This window comes from Chelon labrosus, assembly GCF_963514085.1.
Source record: "Chelon labrosus genome assembly, chromosome: 21".
NCBI lineage: Eukaryota > Metazoa > Chordata > Actinopteri > Mugiliformes > Mugilidae > Chelon > Chelon labrosus.
The window spans coordinates 19,902,331-19,916,664 of record NC_140354.1 but is presented as its reverse complement, the minus strand read 5'-3'; the positions used below and the strand labels follow the sequence as shown (position 1 = coordinate 19,916,664).

The 14,334-nt window shown below is 39.7% G+C and overlaps 2 protein-coding genes across 3 annotated transcripts; one reads left to right on the top strand and one right to left on the bottom strand.

Moving 5' to 3' along the window:
• Positions 1–118: 118 nt before the first annotated feature.
• pick1 (protein interacting with prkca 1) lies at positions 119–10,859 on the bottom strand. 2 transcript variants are annotated; one of them, XM_084569960.1, is made up of 13 exons: positions 10,655–10,859; positions 10,104–10,165; positions 9,874–9,985; positions 8,381–8,509; positions 7,649–7,715; positions 7,423–7,512; positions 7,287–7,340; positions 5,770–5,832; positions 5,527–5,660; positions 4,928–5,020; positions 3,419–3,469; positions 3,181–3,325; positions 119–1,886 (listed from the first exon to the last, which is right to left on the bottom strand). In XM_084569960.1, the coding sequence occupies exons 2-13, from the start codon at positions 10,142–10,144 to the stop codon at positions 1,621–1,623; spliced, it is 1,245 nt and encodes a 414-aa protein (XP_084426086.1). In that variant the 5' UTR covers positions 10,145–10,165; positions 10,655–10,859; the 3' UTR covers positions 119–1,620. The 2 variants fall into 2 exon arrangements, with proteins under 2 accessions (XP_084426086.1, XP_084426085.1); XM_084569959.1 differs by having other exon boundaries at positions 10,104–10,162.
• Positions 10,385–13,680, top strand: LOC311506081 (galectin-2-like; the record flags this gene model as incomplete). Its single annotated transcript, XM_084569961.1, has 5 exons — positions 10,385–10,405; positions 11,673–11,740; positions 11,859–11,938; positions 13,241–13,412; positions 13,534–13,680. Exons 2-5 carry the CDS (start codon positions 11,732–11,734, stop codon positions 13,678–13,680), a joined length of 408 nt encoding a protein of 135 aa, XP_084426087.1. The 5' UTR covers positions 10,385–10,405; positions 11,673–11,731.
• Between the last annotated feature and the right edge of the window lie 654 nt (positions 13,681–14,334).

Below are 14,334 nucleotides of genomic sequence, written 5' to 3'. Positions count from 1 at the left end.
ATAATAATAAGCATAATATAATACTTAAATTATATATTACATAAAATTTTACATTCTTACGGACACTGCACACTAATACAATTTACAGACGATAATATGTTTTGGTCCAAATAAATACAAGTTAAACTGCGGCTAGTATGCGGTACTTTATTTATGAACCGGTCCGTGTAAAAGAAAATAAAAGCTTACAGTAGTTCCCTTTAATTGCATTCCAGTTATACAGAAAAACCTTTAATTCAATAATGAAGGGCACTCGTTTCTGTAGTCCAGTGGGATCTGGTACAATGCTGCCCCCTACTGGATGTTTCCAAAACAAACATTTAAATATATTTGGAAAAAAGAAAAGAAAGAATAAATAAATAGAGGAAATGAACAGAAAAATGATACCTTTTCCCTTTGCATATAGTTTTTACATTTAAATTTTAAAATATTTCCTATGCTGTGTCCATCCTAGACTCCTAAACAACTGTGAGGGAACAGCTGGAAGGAGGAATCATGGCGCGGAGGGAATGTGTGCAGTTTAAAATCATATATATCAATAAAAGAAGGTAAAACAAAGGCAGTTAGAGTTTCTTTGTAGACGTTTCATGCAAGTCTTCAGTTTTATACAAGGTGTAGGTTTTTATCGGGAACAACTGGGCGTCGGCGCACACTTGAAACGACTGCAGAAGACACATGGTTTGAAAGAGGCGTTAATAAAGCTATTTATGCAACATTGAGGAATTTATCATCAATTTACAAGACAGTCTGCAGAAGTCTTTAAACCTCCATTAGCACCCCAAGTTCGGACGAAAAACTACATTCATATTTGGTCAAATTTCCCCACAGCATATTATAATAAAAACCTAAACTCCCCTCCAGTCATTTAGGACTAAAGACTTGGAAGAAATGTTTCTGAGAAACATCAACCCGTCATCTTTGTTATTCAGACTAAGAAAACGCTGTATGTAAAATGAATAAGAGTGGCCCCAGTACTGAACCTTGAGGGACCCCTAGGGATTCACTGAGTAATCTAGAAATGATGACGTCTGCCTGCACATCCTGAGGCCTCAAAAGACAGTCAAGACTATTAATTAAAACCCATTTCTAGACAGAAAAAAAAGCTACAAGAAGTCTATATTTGGGCATCTCGTTTTACATTTGGTCCAGTTTCCCCACAGATGTTTCTAATAAAAACCTAAACTCTCCTCCATCCATTCAGGACTGAAGACTTGGATGAAACGTCACGAACACCTCATGCAGGAGCAAGTTTGCGTTTGAGTCACTGTCTTCAACAAACAGCTCGAGTTAAACTTGCCGACTGAAAAGTTTACACATTTACCACAACACGTCGGGCTGTCCGAAAGAAGCAGCAGGATGCATGACACAGAAAATAAATAAATATAAAGGTATAATATGTAACGTTGATCACACTGAGACGCAGCCTGGGACACATTAGAAGGCACACCTCATATTAAAACCCATCCACAGCGCTCACAGTCGAAAAAAAGTAAAATGATAATCGATGTGAGAGAATCACGGGGAGAAAACACAACATACCATCATCATCATCATCACAGCAGCAGCAGTTCTAAGTAGTATTCAGTGTGTTGACATTAAATTCAAGTGACAACTAAACTCTCATTCGTCATCGATCAGTTTCTCGGCGCCGTTCTCCGCTTGTCTGCACGCACTGCTTCCTCCTTCCTCCCCTCCTCCTCCTCCTCCGTCCTCTTCCTCGTCCTCGTCGGTGTAGGCGAGCGACTGGCTGCTGTAGTTGATCATGGTGCGGGAGAGGTCCACCTCGATGGGGAAGACGTCGGCCTCCTTCAGAACGGCGTAGCACTCGTCGTAGTAGTGGGACATGCCGGAGACGAAGCGCTGCAGCTGGAACACGATGTCCTGAACTGTGGATAGATGAAGAAGAAGAGAAGAAATGGATGTAAATAAACGACTGACAGCAAGTATGTGTGCAAAAGAAAGAAAAAGATGTTAGATCCTGACAAAAATGTAATATACTGAAGACGCAATTATAGGAGAATCAAGGTGCAGAAAGTATTCCAGTGTTTGCAAGCATTTATAAAACTGATTCAAAGAGGAAACAGACACCTTCTGGAAAAGTCGCTGTTGTGACGTTTGCAAATATCTCAACAACCTGTTGAAGTCTAGTCTGCAGACTTGCAAACTCTTGGCTGGTTTTGGTAGAACGCACTGAGATGACTGTAAACAGGCTGCAGATAAAAGAATATCGGATCGATTTGTAGTCATTTATTTTAGCTCCGTCATAAACCAAAACCACGCCTCTGTACGGTCAAAACTTCTTATGTCTGTGAAGGTCCTCAGTCATCCATGTCATGGTATATCATGAAAAAAGGTTTAAAAAGGCAAAATTAGCTGCACCGGTTTCTGGTTGTTTACACAAACAAGCAAGTTTCAGTAAAAGTTTTCTATTTAAACCTCAAACTTCCCACCAGTCCCCTAGAACTGAAGAAGCTACTCGGATGACGAGTGGTGAAACGTCTTCTCAAAAAAAAAAAAAAAAAAAAAACTCTACAAGTCCAGTTGCCTTTTTTAAACCTTTTTTGGATATGTCAAAACTTCTTCTTCTTCTTCTTCTGTTTTAATGGTGGTTGGCTTGCGTACAAGCTGCCAAAAAATCAAAGAAGAAGAACCACTTGTGGAAAAACTTCACTCTGGACAATGAAGTCAGTCAGATAAATTGTTCGGTGTTGATCATTATTCAATACCTCAGATAAAGGCTGCAGTCAAACAACAAACACTGAACGTTTAAAAGAAGAGAAAAGTTTCCTGGAGACGGCGTCAAGGAGAAAAATATTCCAGACAGAAAGATTTACTGGACTGAATCCAGTCGACTCTAGGAGAAGACAAGGAAAGACTTTAGGAATCATTTAAGATCAGATTAGGTCTTGGATGGGACGATACTGAATATTTAGATCGGTATCAGACTGGGACATCCTGAGCAAAAAGAAGAACATAATACACGTTTGACAAACGCTCCTAAAGCCAAACAAATATTTCTGTTTATTGGAAACTTCATCATGAAACATTAAAACCAACATGGAGCTGGTTTTATGTAAATACGTTATTATTATGGGCTCGGTGCGTCGCGGCCCTAACGTCACCGACTTGGTTTATCAATCAACCCCACAGAAAGTGTTGAAAAATGCGACCGGGACAAACCGTGTTTCTGATCCAGCAGCTCGATCTTCTCTAAAACGTCCTTCCTCATTTTGGCGAAGCGGGCCCGAGCCTCCTGCCGACACCGCAGCACCAGGCGGTACTCGTAGTTACCGGTGCTGACGCGATACAGAGGCTCCCCTATGGCCTGCAGGAGGACAGCGCATCAGTCAGAGGATCACACAAAGGCTGAGTGAGTGCAGACATCCGAAAACATAGAAGAATTAAAACGGTTGCTCACAATGCTGCTGTATTCCTCGTCATCCATTTCCTTCACCTTCAGGCAGTACGACTGAAAGACAAAGAAATCATGCTGTTGTTCTGCTGCAGGACACATGTGGAGGTGGTCTGGGACACATTTGACCTCCTTCCTTTGTTAGTGTGAACACACAATGAGTCCCGGGTCACATTAAAGACCACCTACTCAACAGGCTGTCTCGCGCTGCTGGTATGAAATGTTTTCTCTTGGGGAAGCCTTGATTACACAGTAGCAGGGGTTGGCCGGGCTTGATGTGCCGAGGCAGCTTGTACTCGACCCGACACCTGTCTGGTCTCATGTGGTACGAGACTGTAATCCGTTACCTGGAGGACTAGAGGTTAGGGAAGAGGACCAACAGACCTAGCCCCCAAAAACAATCCCGAACCCATAAATGGGGGAAGGTTGGGCTTGAGGCCAGAAACCCCAACTCCTACAAAACATATATATGCTACAGAAACATTGAACACAGAAAGACAGACTCTAATCCTGATAGAGGAAGGTTCTTCTCTAAGAGGAAGTATGACTCAACAGGGCTGATCTGTGGAAATTTAACTCATTCATTCAACCACTATTAAAAATGACCACATGAATAAGTGACGCCTGTTCATTAGTAATGAGAACCTTTTAAAATATTCTGTCCTTGGAGCTGAGAACCAAACTAAAAAATGAATAATTAAATCATTTCATATGAGTACACTGTGTGTCTTTATTTACTTTTATTATGGCTTCAAACAGCAAAGATGTGAAGTTTTCAAGCTTCAGTTCTTATCCGAGCTCTGTCTCTAAATCAGAGCTTGTTCCAAAATAAGCATCATCTCCCCACGTCATGGCGCAGGCACAACAAACAGCTGTTGGCCAGTCATGTTGTCGGGGTGGAGCTGGACTCTTTGAACACAGTGTCAGAGAGGAGGACGCTGGGAAGAGTGGAGACCATCCTGGACAAGTCATCTCACCCACTCCACAACACACTGGCCAGTCTAAGGAGAACCTTCAGTAACAGACTCATTCTACCCAGATGCACCACAGAACGCCACAGGAGGTCATTCCTGCCTGGGGCCATCAAACTTTATATGTAACTCCTCCCACTGAGTGTTGGTCACTCTTAACACTCTCAACACTTCAGACGCCGTTTCTTTATTTGCAGCCTTTTACCTCTGTATATTGTGCAATATTGTTTCTTTTACTTTAAATGCATCTTACTTTCTTATTCTATTGTATTTGCTCTGTCAACTAGCAACTGTCACTTCAAGGGAGCAACAGCAACAAAACAATTTCCTTGAAGGATTAATAAAGTATTCTGATTCTGATTCTGACTGTAGGTAGAGATCTATTAGAGACGGCAGCTGTATTTAATATTATATGCGGTCCCAGAAATAACGTCAGTGTTATTTGCGTTCAGAGAAACTGAGATCAGATCTCAGGTGATGTCTGGGGACGAACGGGGAGACGTGTTTTAATACCAGGTGTGAAGACAGGTATCTGAGAGCTTACCAGATATTCAAACTTGACATCCAGGTACTTGCGGATGGTGAGCTTTGTGTCTGGTATGGCCTTGTGAAGGTACGTGTTCAGATCGTGGAGCATCTGCGCAGAAAGAAAACGATAATACATGATGTCTGATGAAGATAAAAGACTTTATCGTCACAGCTCAAGAATATAAAAGATTAAGAGTGCGGCGTCTGGAATGAGTGACAACTATTCAATCAATAAAAACCATAAGATATCAATAAATTATATGAAAGATGTCAACTGGTAATGTAATTTGTGAATAAAACTGTGTAAAAACATAATAAGTAAATAAAATATTGACTGCAGAGAAAGTTTTTGATTTGGCAGCCTGATGCTACACACGTAGAAATAGTTTTTAAGTCTGTTTGTGGCTTAAAATGCTGATTTCAGAGCAAGGCTGCACATGTTTTAGCGTCACAAGGAAGGAATGCAGACTCAATACAAACATTTTTACAAATCACTTTTCCAAACCCACTTTAAAATTTAAAACTAGAGTGATATTAAAATGCAGAAAAACACCCGAGGCCGGTGTGCTTCCAGTGCAACAAGCGATCCAGAGCCAGATTTAACTCCGTACTCACGGGTTTGATGGTCTTCAGCAGCTGAATGCCGTATTTCTCAATGTTGCGGTGAGCGTCGGCAAACTTTACAAACGCCTCGCTGGCCGCAGCTTGAGGCTCTCGCACGCCGATGACAGAAAAAACATCTCCAAATGCTGAAAAGACACGTTGTCAAAGCACCCGTCGGACAAAGTGGTGTGGATAAAGCTCTCCGTCCTCTGAGAGAACGAAATGTAGACTCTGCAACTGTTTTAAATGACTGACCTCTGTGAGTTTGAGAAAGCTCAAAGAAAGCTCGGAGAAGTCTCTTCGTGTGCTCCATCAAACCTATAATCACACAATGAGACGCTGCTTAGAACAAACTCTTAAAAGCAGAGCTGACGGTTAAATCGGTCGTGGGATTTTACTGGACTGGACAATATTAATTTAGTTTCAATAGCTGAAGATGACATGAAATAGATGTCTTCTTAGTTAACAAACAATCATTTTTTCTTTTCATCATAAATACCACCAACTTCCTCCTGACAACACGTCTCTAGGGCCCTATTTTCTCTAGATTGGGGGGCGTCAAACATACGGTCCGTGGGCCAAAACCGGCCCACTAGAGGATCCAATCTGGCCGAGCAGGATGAATGTGGAGAGTGCAAAAATGACATAGAAGACATTAACTTGAAATTTTTCAATAAATGTAACTTTGCTATTCCTTATTTGTCCACTAGAGGGCCAAACTGTTGCAGCAATGCTCCAAAATTGCACATTTTCTTTAAATGTAAACATTTTCATTATGCACTTGTTCTACTTTGCACTAAAACAAAGAGGAAGTTGTTGTTATTTACAGGTTATTATGCCCTGAGATCAAATTGTGTTTGTATATTGCACCTAAATGAACTAAAATGAGTTTGACACCCCTGACGTAGAGAATTACTTGATCATTGTCTATGACAGGGGTGTCATCTCATTTTAGTTCAGGGGCCACAGACAGCCCAGTTTGATGTCAAGGGGGCCGGACCAATAACACGATAGCATATTTACCTATAAATAACGACAACTCCAAATGTTTCCCTAAACCCCACATTTCTTAAGAAACAGAAATGCAATTTATGTTTAGTTCTAGGTCTCAGTTGTTATGTCCACAGATATGTATGAACCCTTGGAATAGCAGTTACTTTTATTGGTAAAATTGCAGTTAATGTCTTCAGTGTAATTTTTGCACTTCGCAAATTCATCCCGCGGGCCAGATTAGACCCTCTGGTGGGCCGGTTTTGGCCCCCGGGCCGTATGTTTGACACGTATGGTCTATGATAATTAAAAATTGTTGCAGATTATAAATGATATCATCGTATTTCCGCCTCAGTTTGTTCTCTGTGACTTGAGCGTTCACTTTTCGGTGAAATCATCTGGTTGCGTCACCGTTCTTCTTCTGCTGCTATGATTTAACAGCACCTAAAAGGAGGTGGGGCAGGAACTGATGCCCCAAACCGCTTATCTTAGTTTTGGGACATTAACATCATGAATTTGGTGCCAAGACCCAACACTGCTACTACAACAGTGCACAGGCTCCATTACTCTGAGGAGGCAACTTGTTTAACTTGGGATAAAGGTAAGCAGTTGTAAAAGCTTTTGGACGAGTGTCTAAATATTAATGTGGCAGCCGCTCATTTATACATACAGTCATTTATCAGTCTGTATGTAATAAAGGCAAATAGACTGAAATGGACCCAAAAAAATACTAAATGAGTCACGCTCTACCTAAAACAAAGCAACTATCCCATTAAACTGACCTTTGTACAGCTCTGCCGTTTTCTCCAGCTCTTCCAGCCTTTTGACCAGTCCATCTGGAAAATAAAAAACAGGTTACACGAGCTGAGCTTTAAATCTCTCCATATCAATAAACAGAATCAGAAAAGGAAATCTTACCGTTGCATAAGATAGCTCTGCTGAGCCCTAGAGCGTCTGCTGTGCCCGAGCTCAAGTTCTCCACCAGGCGATGTTTGACTTTCTTCAGCACTGAATTACACAAAAACATGTGTTTAACAAACACAACGGGAGCGAATAAGACATGTGGAGATGTAAGAATGCAGTGTGTGATATTAAAAAACATAATACAAAGTGGCTGTGTGTATGCGACTAATGGAAGAGATACCTATATCCAAAGACTTCCCCTGTTTCGGGTCGGCCTGCAGTTTGTTGTAGTGGATAACTGCTTCTCCCTGTGAGATCAAGAGATTGATAGACAGAAAATTATATTGGATAAGATATAAAAAGAAAGGGAGAACATCTCTATTTCATGAAAATCTAAAATTAGGAGTAAAATTTAAATGTGTTATCCTTTTGCGTGTGCTAAAATGAATAATGTGCAGACTTCGTGGTGCAGCATTGTGCACTCAAAGGGCAACAGCAACACAATCTAATCCTTTAATTCCAGTACTGAACCTCGTCTTTATTCGGTCCTGCAGGAAGTCATGGAATTTTTCTGGGTGTTAACAAAGGACGTCAAAAACAACACAGCCACTCTGCATTGGTGACGTTGCGCCACATGCTACGGGGCCATTGTCTGGATCTTTTTTTATCACGGCCTGGCGAGTCGGTAAAATCCCTTTCTCTTCTGCACAGGCCGATCTGATCAGTCGGACTATTCGCTGATAAACCTGCAGCCACCGCAGAACACATATAAGTGAGTTATCTTTTATTCCTTTTTGCAATTTGTGCTTGTGTGATTGCATGTCACAGTTTCTAAATTCTGCACCTTGTTTTATAAATAAGATGTGTTTAAAGTTTTGTATCTAAAAGCAGTGGTTTCATTCAACCATCTGTTTGTACTGATCAGAGCTGTTAATAACTATGCAGAGTGACTCCATCCCCACAGCCTGTGTACCTGGACAGCTTGAATCATCTTGGCCACCTCCACCTTAGTCTTTCCCTTCACCGGTTTCCCGTTCACACCTGTGATCTCATCACCTGCCGCCAGCGTCCCATCCAGAGCAGCTGGGGTGTTGTCGAAGACCTGAGAGACAAACGGCAACCGCATTTAGAAGGTAAGGATGACTTCAGCAATCTGACGTTTACTGCAGTGTTCAGTTTCATGCTTCACAGAGAAATAAGTCGTTACAATTGATACTTAAAACATGATAGAAACATCCAGTTAGAAGATTAGATATGAGAAGACATGAGGAGACTTTTCAGTGTTACAGCAGCAGGACAAAAATAAAAGTTTGACACGAAACAGAATAAGGCAATGAGAAGAAAAACTATATAAAGGTACAAAAATGCATTAATTCATTTTCTGTAACCGCTTGTACTCTGGAGGGTCACATGGGGGCTGGAGGATATCCCAGCTGGGAAAGAGACACCTATTAGAATCACCAATGAACCTAACCAGCATGTCTTTGGGCGGTGGGAGGACATTGGAGTACCTGGAGAGAACCCACACAGACACAGGGAGAACATGCAAACTCCACACAGAAAGGCCCAGTCGGCCATGATGGATTTCCCCACATGTTTCATGTCTGATGAAGGGCTAGGGCCCGAAACGTCACACGTGGTGATATATCATTAAAAGAACTGAGGAGCATTTCTCTGGTGTGCGGACTTTCTGTTCTCCTTTCATGATGGATTTGAACCCAGAACCTTCTGGCTATGAGGCATCAGTGTTAACCACCACACCACAGTCTATACAAAAATGTACAGACTGTATTACGTAACTAACTAGATACTACTTGGGTGAAAAACAAACCAAAGTTAAGTTAAAGACTGAAGTCGTGAAGGCTGAAAACACATAACTGACATTCAGGAATATCAGGAATAAAGAAAAACTAGGAGGATTATTATAGATTAACTGTTTAACAGTTGCTGAATTTACACGGACATCAATATTCCACTAATAACAGAAAAAGGAAACGGCTAAAGTAACAACTTCAATCTGAACAGAGTGACCTGATCAGAAGAAATATTCAATGATGATGTGGTGTAAACCTCTGATAATCTGATCTACCAATAACCATGTAAAGTCCTGATCTGCTGGTTTCTCTCTTTGTTGGAATAAATCCATTCTCTCTGAGCATATTTGCTCCATGTTGAAGTTTCCAGGAGGGACAGAAGAAACATGGAGGTAGAAAAACGACCAGTTGTTGAAACAAGAAGAACCAAGTTGGAGTCCACGTGGACAGCAATGCTGAAGACGTGGAGACTAGATCTTGGCCATCTTCTTCTTCTTCTACTCTATCAGTCTAGTGTTGTCAGTATTTCCTGCAGATTTGACGCTCCACAGCAGCAGAACTACTTTGTCAGTAAAGTTCTTTAGTGATTGGTGTTTTTGGGGGATGTAAACACTCATATCTATCAAACACAACTACTGCGTAGCGTACCTACCTGGACGATGTACAGGCAAGGACAGTACTGAGCTCCTCCACCAATGCTGATGCCAATAAGGTTATTAGCGTCTTTTTTCAATGTAACAGTACCAGGCACTGTTGGTATCCCCCTGTTCAGAGGAACACATGACGCATGATCAGTTCAGAACTTGAATTCACACACTTCTACTAAGTTATGGGTTTAACTTGATAGATAGATAGATAGATAGATAGATAGATGTGACTCACAGTTTGTCTTCCTCCAGTTCATAGTCCATGTCTGTGAACATCACAGGAATGTGTCACTCCTGCTGGTGATCATAACAAAAACACTAAGACACATTTTCTTTGGCTGAACATGAGGACTGATTTCTCTGCTCTATAAGCATGAAATAATAAAAATAATACATTATCAAGAGGAAGACCAAATACAAAATAGAATAAAATATAAACAGAAGCCGGTTTAAATTGAATCCTAGCTCTACTGATGCTCTGAACCCACTGTTGTGCAGTCAGTGAGAAGACGCTAGCTGGTGCAGCAGAAACATCTGGTAACCTGCAGCGCTTTCTATCTCAGATTTACGAGATAAATTGATCTAAATTGGAGTCGCGGTTAAACTAAAAAGACCGATCGATGCGGTAAAAACAGCCAATGTAACAATTTAGTACAGTGACGGAAATTAACGTCAAAAAATGCTTGGTAACGTTGCCTCATTAGCTGCTAGCCACTGTATGCTAATTGCAGGTGCAATAGCAGATGTCGCCCGTTTAGAAACGTTAACAGACCGTTAATGATTTACCTTCTTTAGACGTCGCACAAGGTTGTCATATAGATGTCCGTATGAGAAAAACAAACATGTATATATATATTTATAATCGCCCCCTTTATTTGCAATTATCTTAACTTCTGGATCTAATGACAGCTAGTGTTTACTTTATTTTGTCACTTCCGGTTACGTGACGGAAGTTCTTCTTCTTCGTTTTTTTGTGGGTTGTATAGCGGAAGTTGTTATTTAGGAAGTTTTCTGTTAGCAACTGTAAGAAACACCAACGTCACATTCTTCCGTGGGAATATTTTAGATGTTTATACGAGTGTATGAATCTACATTAATTTATTAATCAATCAACGCAATGATTTAAAAAAATATCATTTCGCGAATTTAATCGTGCGTTTTACTGTCACCCAGTGGTCAAAGTGAGGAGCTGCATTAAATCAACGTTGACAAACTTTTAAACTAATAAAATCTCTAAGTGAGAATAGAGACGGTTTATCCACAAAACTGTAGAATGTGAAATTTGGCCATGTCCTAGTATTGTTTATAACGGTTATTAATGACCAATAATAATCCTACAAAAAGATTCAGTGTATTTGAACTTGTTTTACCGGCCATGTTTTACTGCCACCCAGTGGCCACATTGTGAACCTACAACGAATTAAAATTGCCAAACTGCCACAGCACTGTGAATTTATTTTTAATTATTAAATTGTGTTGTATTATTATAATAAAGAACATAGACCTAAATACCAATAATAACCATGAATGTATTTCTTTAATGATTAAGCTCATAAATCAAACAGTGCAAAATGGCTTCCAATCTAAAATTAAGCAGATTACTTTACAGAGGCTGTTACTCACAGCTTGTTTGTTCATCATGAATCGTTAAACAAAATAGTCAGGATGATTAAAAGGCAGCACAGTGAATTGAATGGACTTTGATGTGACTGCGATGATTGTGTCACATTGTGTTAAAATCATGTCAATGTGTCCTACATTATAAATTTGTAAAAAGTCACGTCACTTACCTTTCGTCTCCCAGGAGCCTGTCTGCTAAGACCATCTTCCATTAGGGTCCAGGACTGTTCAGCAGCACCCACCATGAGCATGGTAAGTTTAAGTTTGTGACTATTTTTGGCACTTTTACATTTATTATATGTTGAATTGAAAAAGAAAAAAGAACTTTTCTAACTGAACTGTCTGAAAACTACACATCTGTGTTTCTCAGGAACTTGAACTAAAAAACGTGGATCTGAGACCTGGAGATCAGCTAAAAATAAAGGGGACAATTCTGCATGATGCTGAGAGGTAAGCTAACCAAACACAACACATGTAACTTCTTAACTAAATAAATCAAAATATTATGAAGTTATTCTGGCAGTAAGATACAATTCAATTCTATTCTATTTGAGGTATTCACCTCCTTGGATGTTTTCCCCTTTTATCGCTTTTATAAATGGAATCATGGTCAATATAATTGGACTTCTTTAATAAATAAAAGTAATATCAATGAACTAAAATATATAATGTAAAATAAATTACTGCATAAGTAATCACCCCCTCTAATGTGACTGACCTTATTCAACAGAGGTCCAGCCAATTGGTGCTAGCAGTCTCATAGTATGAAATCACCTGAGCCAGTGAGTCCTCTGTCTTAAGACACTTGTGGCTGAAAGCTGAGATTCACTGCTTGATCGGTATTCCTGACTACAATTAGACCATGAAGACAAAAGAACACAACTCAGAGAAGAGGATATTTAAAAGTGAACAAACCTCATGGGATGGATACAAAGAAAAAAATTCCAAGTCAATGATTGTACCCTGGTGTTCAGTTAAATGCATCATTAAGAAACTGAAGGATTATGGCACATGTAGAAATCTGCCTAGAGATAAAAGCTTCACCAGCTGAGATGGGACAGACTATCCATATTATAGTTTATACAACAATCAAAGCTTTATGGGAGAATAGTACAGAGAAAATAAATCTCTAGACTAGAATTCACCCAAAGAAACGTGGGAGACTTCAAGGTCAAATGGAAGAAGGTTCAGACACTATGTTTGGCGGACATCAAATACTGCAAGCATCAAAAGCACACCATTTACACTATGAAACACGGGGATAACAGCATCATGTTTCTCTGCAGCAGACCCATAATGACAATAGAGAAATTGTGCCTGGATTAAAAAAGGACTGTTCATGCCTGATCCCCTGTGCAACTTGAAAGAAGAATGGAGAAAAAGTACAGTCTGCAGATGTGCAAGCCTGATTAAGACTTCAAGCCACACAGACTCTGCGCTGTGATTGCAGCCAAAGGTGCATCTACTAAATACTTACTTGAAGGGGGTGATAGATAGATAGGTTTTATTTGTCACATGCACAGTTATACACAGTACAATGCACAGTGAAATGTTTTAAAGTGTCGGAGCAGGAACGACGGCCGCTGACCTCACCGGCGCCATCTTGCATTGATTACTCATGTAGTAATTTATTTTACATTATTTATTTTATTTATTTTAAATAAATTGACATTCTTATAGGGACTGTACCAATGCAGGCTTTGCAGACTCTCAAAACTAACACTACATTTGAATGACCTCTGATCCACTCAGATTCCAGATTGACCTCGGCTCTGATGTAGACGACCTGGCGCTGCACTTTAACCCCCGTTTCCACGATGACACTGATGGTGCTGTGCTTGTGTGCAACTCCAAGGCTGATGGATGTTGGGGTGATGAGAAACGAGAAATACACAACCCTCTACAGAGGGGGTCTGATGTAAAGGTGAGGAAAGCTAAAAAAAAATAAAAACAAATGCTGTTCTTACTTAACCCTGATGATATTTAACAATGAATGTAGTTTAGTTTGTGGTTCTTGGCTGAAACTAAAAAGGTTTCTGTTTCAGATTGTGTTGAAGCTGGCTGGAGACGTGTTTGAAGTGGAGCTTCCTGATGGACATGAAGTCCAGTTTCCCAACCGTGTTGGTATGGACGTCATCAACTACATCAGAGTCACAGGGGACTTCAAACTGACCTGCTTCAAGATCTGCTAAGAGACACAACTGCTTTGACTCATGAATCCTGTGTTTAACAGTTTGGTTAAAGATAAGAATTTGAGACAAGTTCAGTTATTGTAAGAAATGTTCATCATTAAAACAAGTAAATGTGTCTTTGATGAAAAAGTCCTGTTGTGCAAAATGAAATAAATTTTAACATTTAAATCATTTTATTTATTATTATTTTTTTTTTACATTTTTGAAAGGTTGATTATACACTTTAAAATTTCTTAAAAAAACAAAAACGTACAGTTATCAAATGTGGGTACAGCATAGGAAAGCAACCATTTGTAAAAACTAAAAACTGGTCAAAAGACCAGCATTTTTTCCAATGTTTGCTAACTTTGTATAGCAAACTAATGCTAGCTAATGTTTTTCAATGGGAATGGACCCCCACATTGCTATTGTTTGTCAAACCTAGCAACAGTAACATTGGAAGTCAGGACAAAGAAAAAGTATATTTATTTTAATCTCCTAAACCAAGCAGAAATTAAGTGCTCCAAATTTTTTTTTTAATTTAGATCCATTTAGACATAAAAATTATCAAAAATAAATAAATAAATGGTATCATGACACGTGTACTGTCTATTAAATCCAACAGGCCGGGTTTTGTAAAGTGTCTTGAGATGATTTGTATTGTTATTGACGTTA

Excerpts from the sequence above, each read along its gene's own strand:
- pick1 (XM_084569960.1), bottom strand. The coding sequence starts at position 10,144 with ATGTTCACAGACATGGACTATGAACTGGAGGAAGACAAACT. Across the intron at positions 7,716-8,380 it reads AGATGATTCAAGCTGTCCAG|GGAGAAGCAGTTATCCACTA; the intron begins GTACACAGGCTG and ends TTGATCTCACAG. Across the intron at positions 3,470-4,927 it reads ATGTCAAGTTTGAATATCTG|TCGTACTGCCTGAAGGTGAA; the intron begins GTAAGCTCTCAG and ends TTTGTCTTTCAG.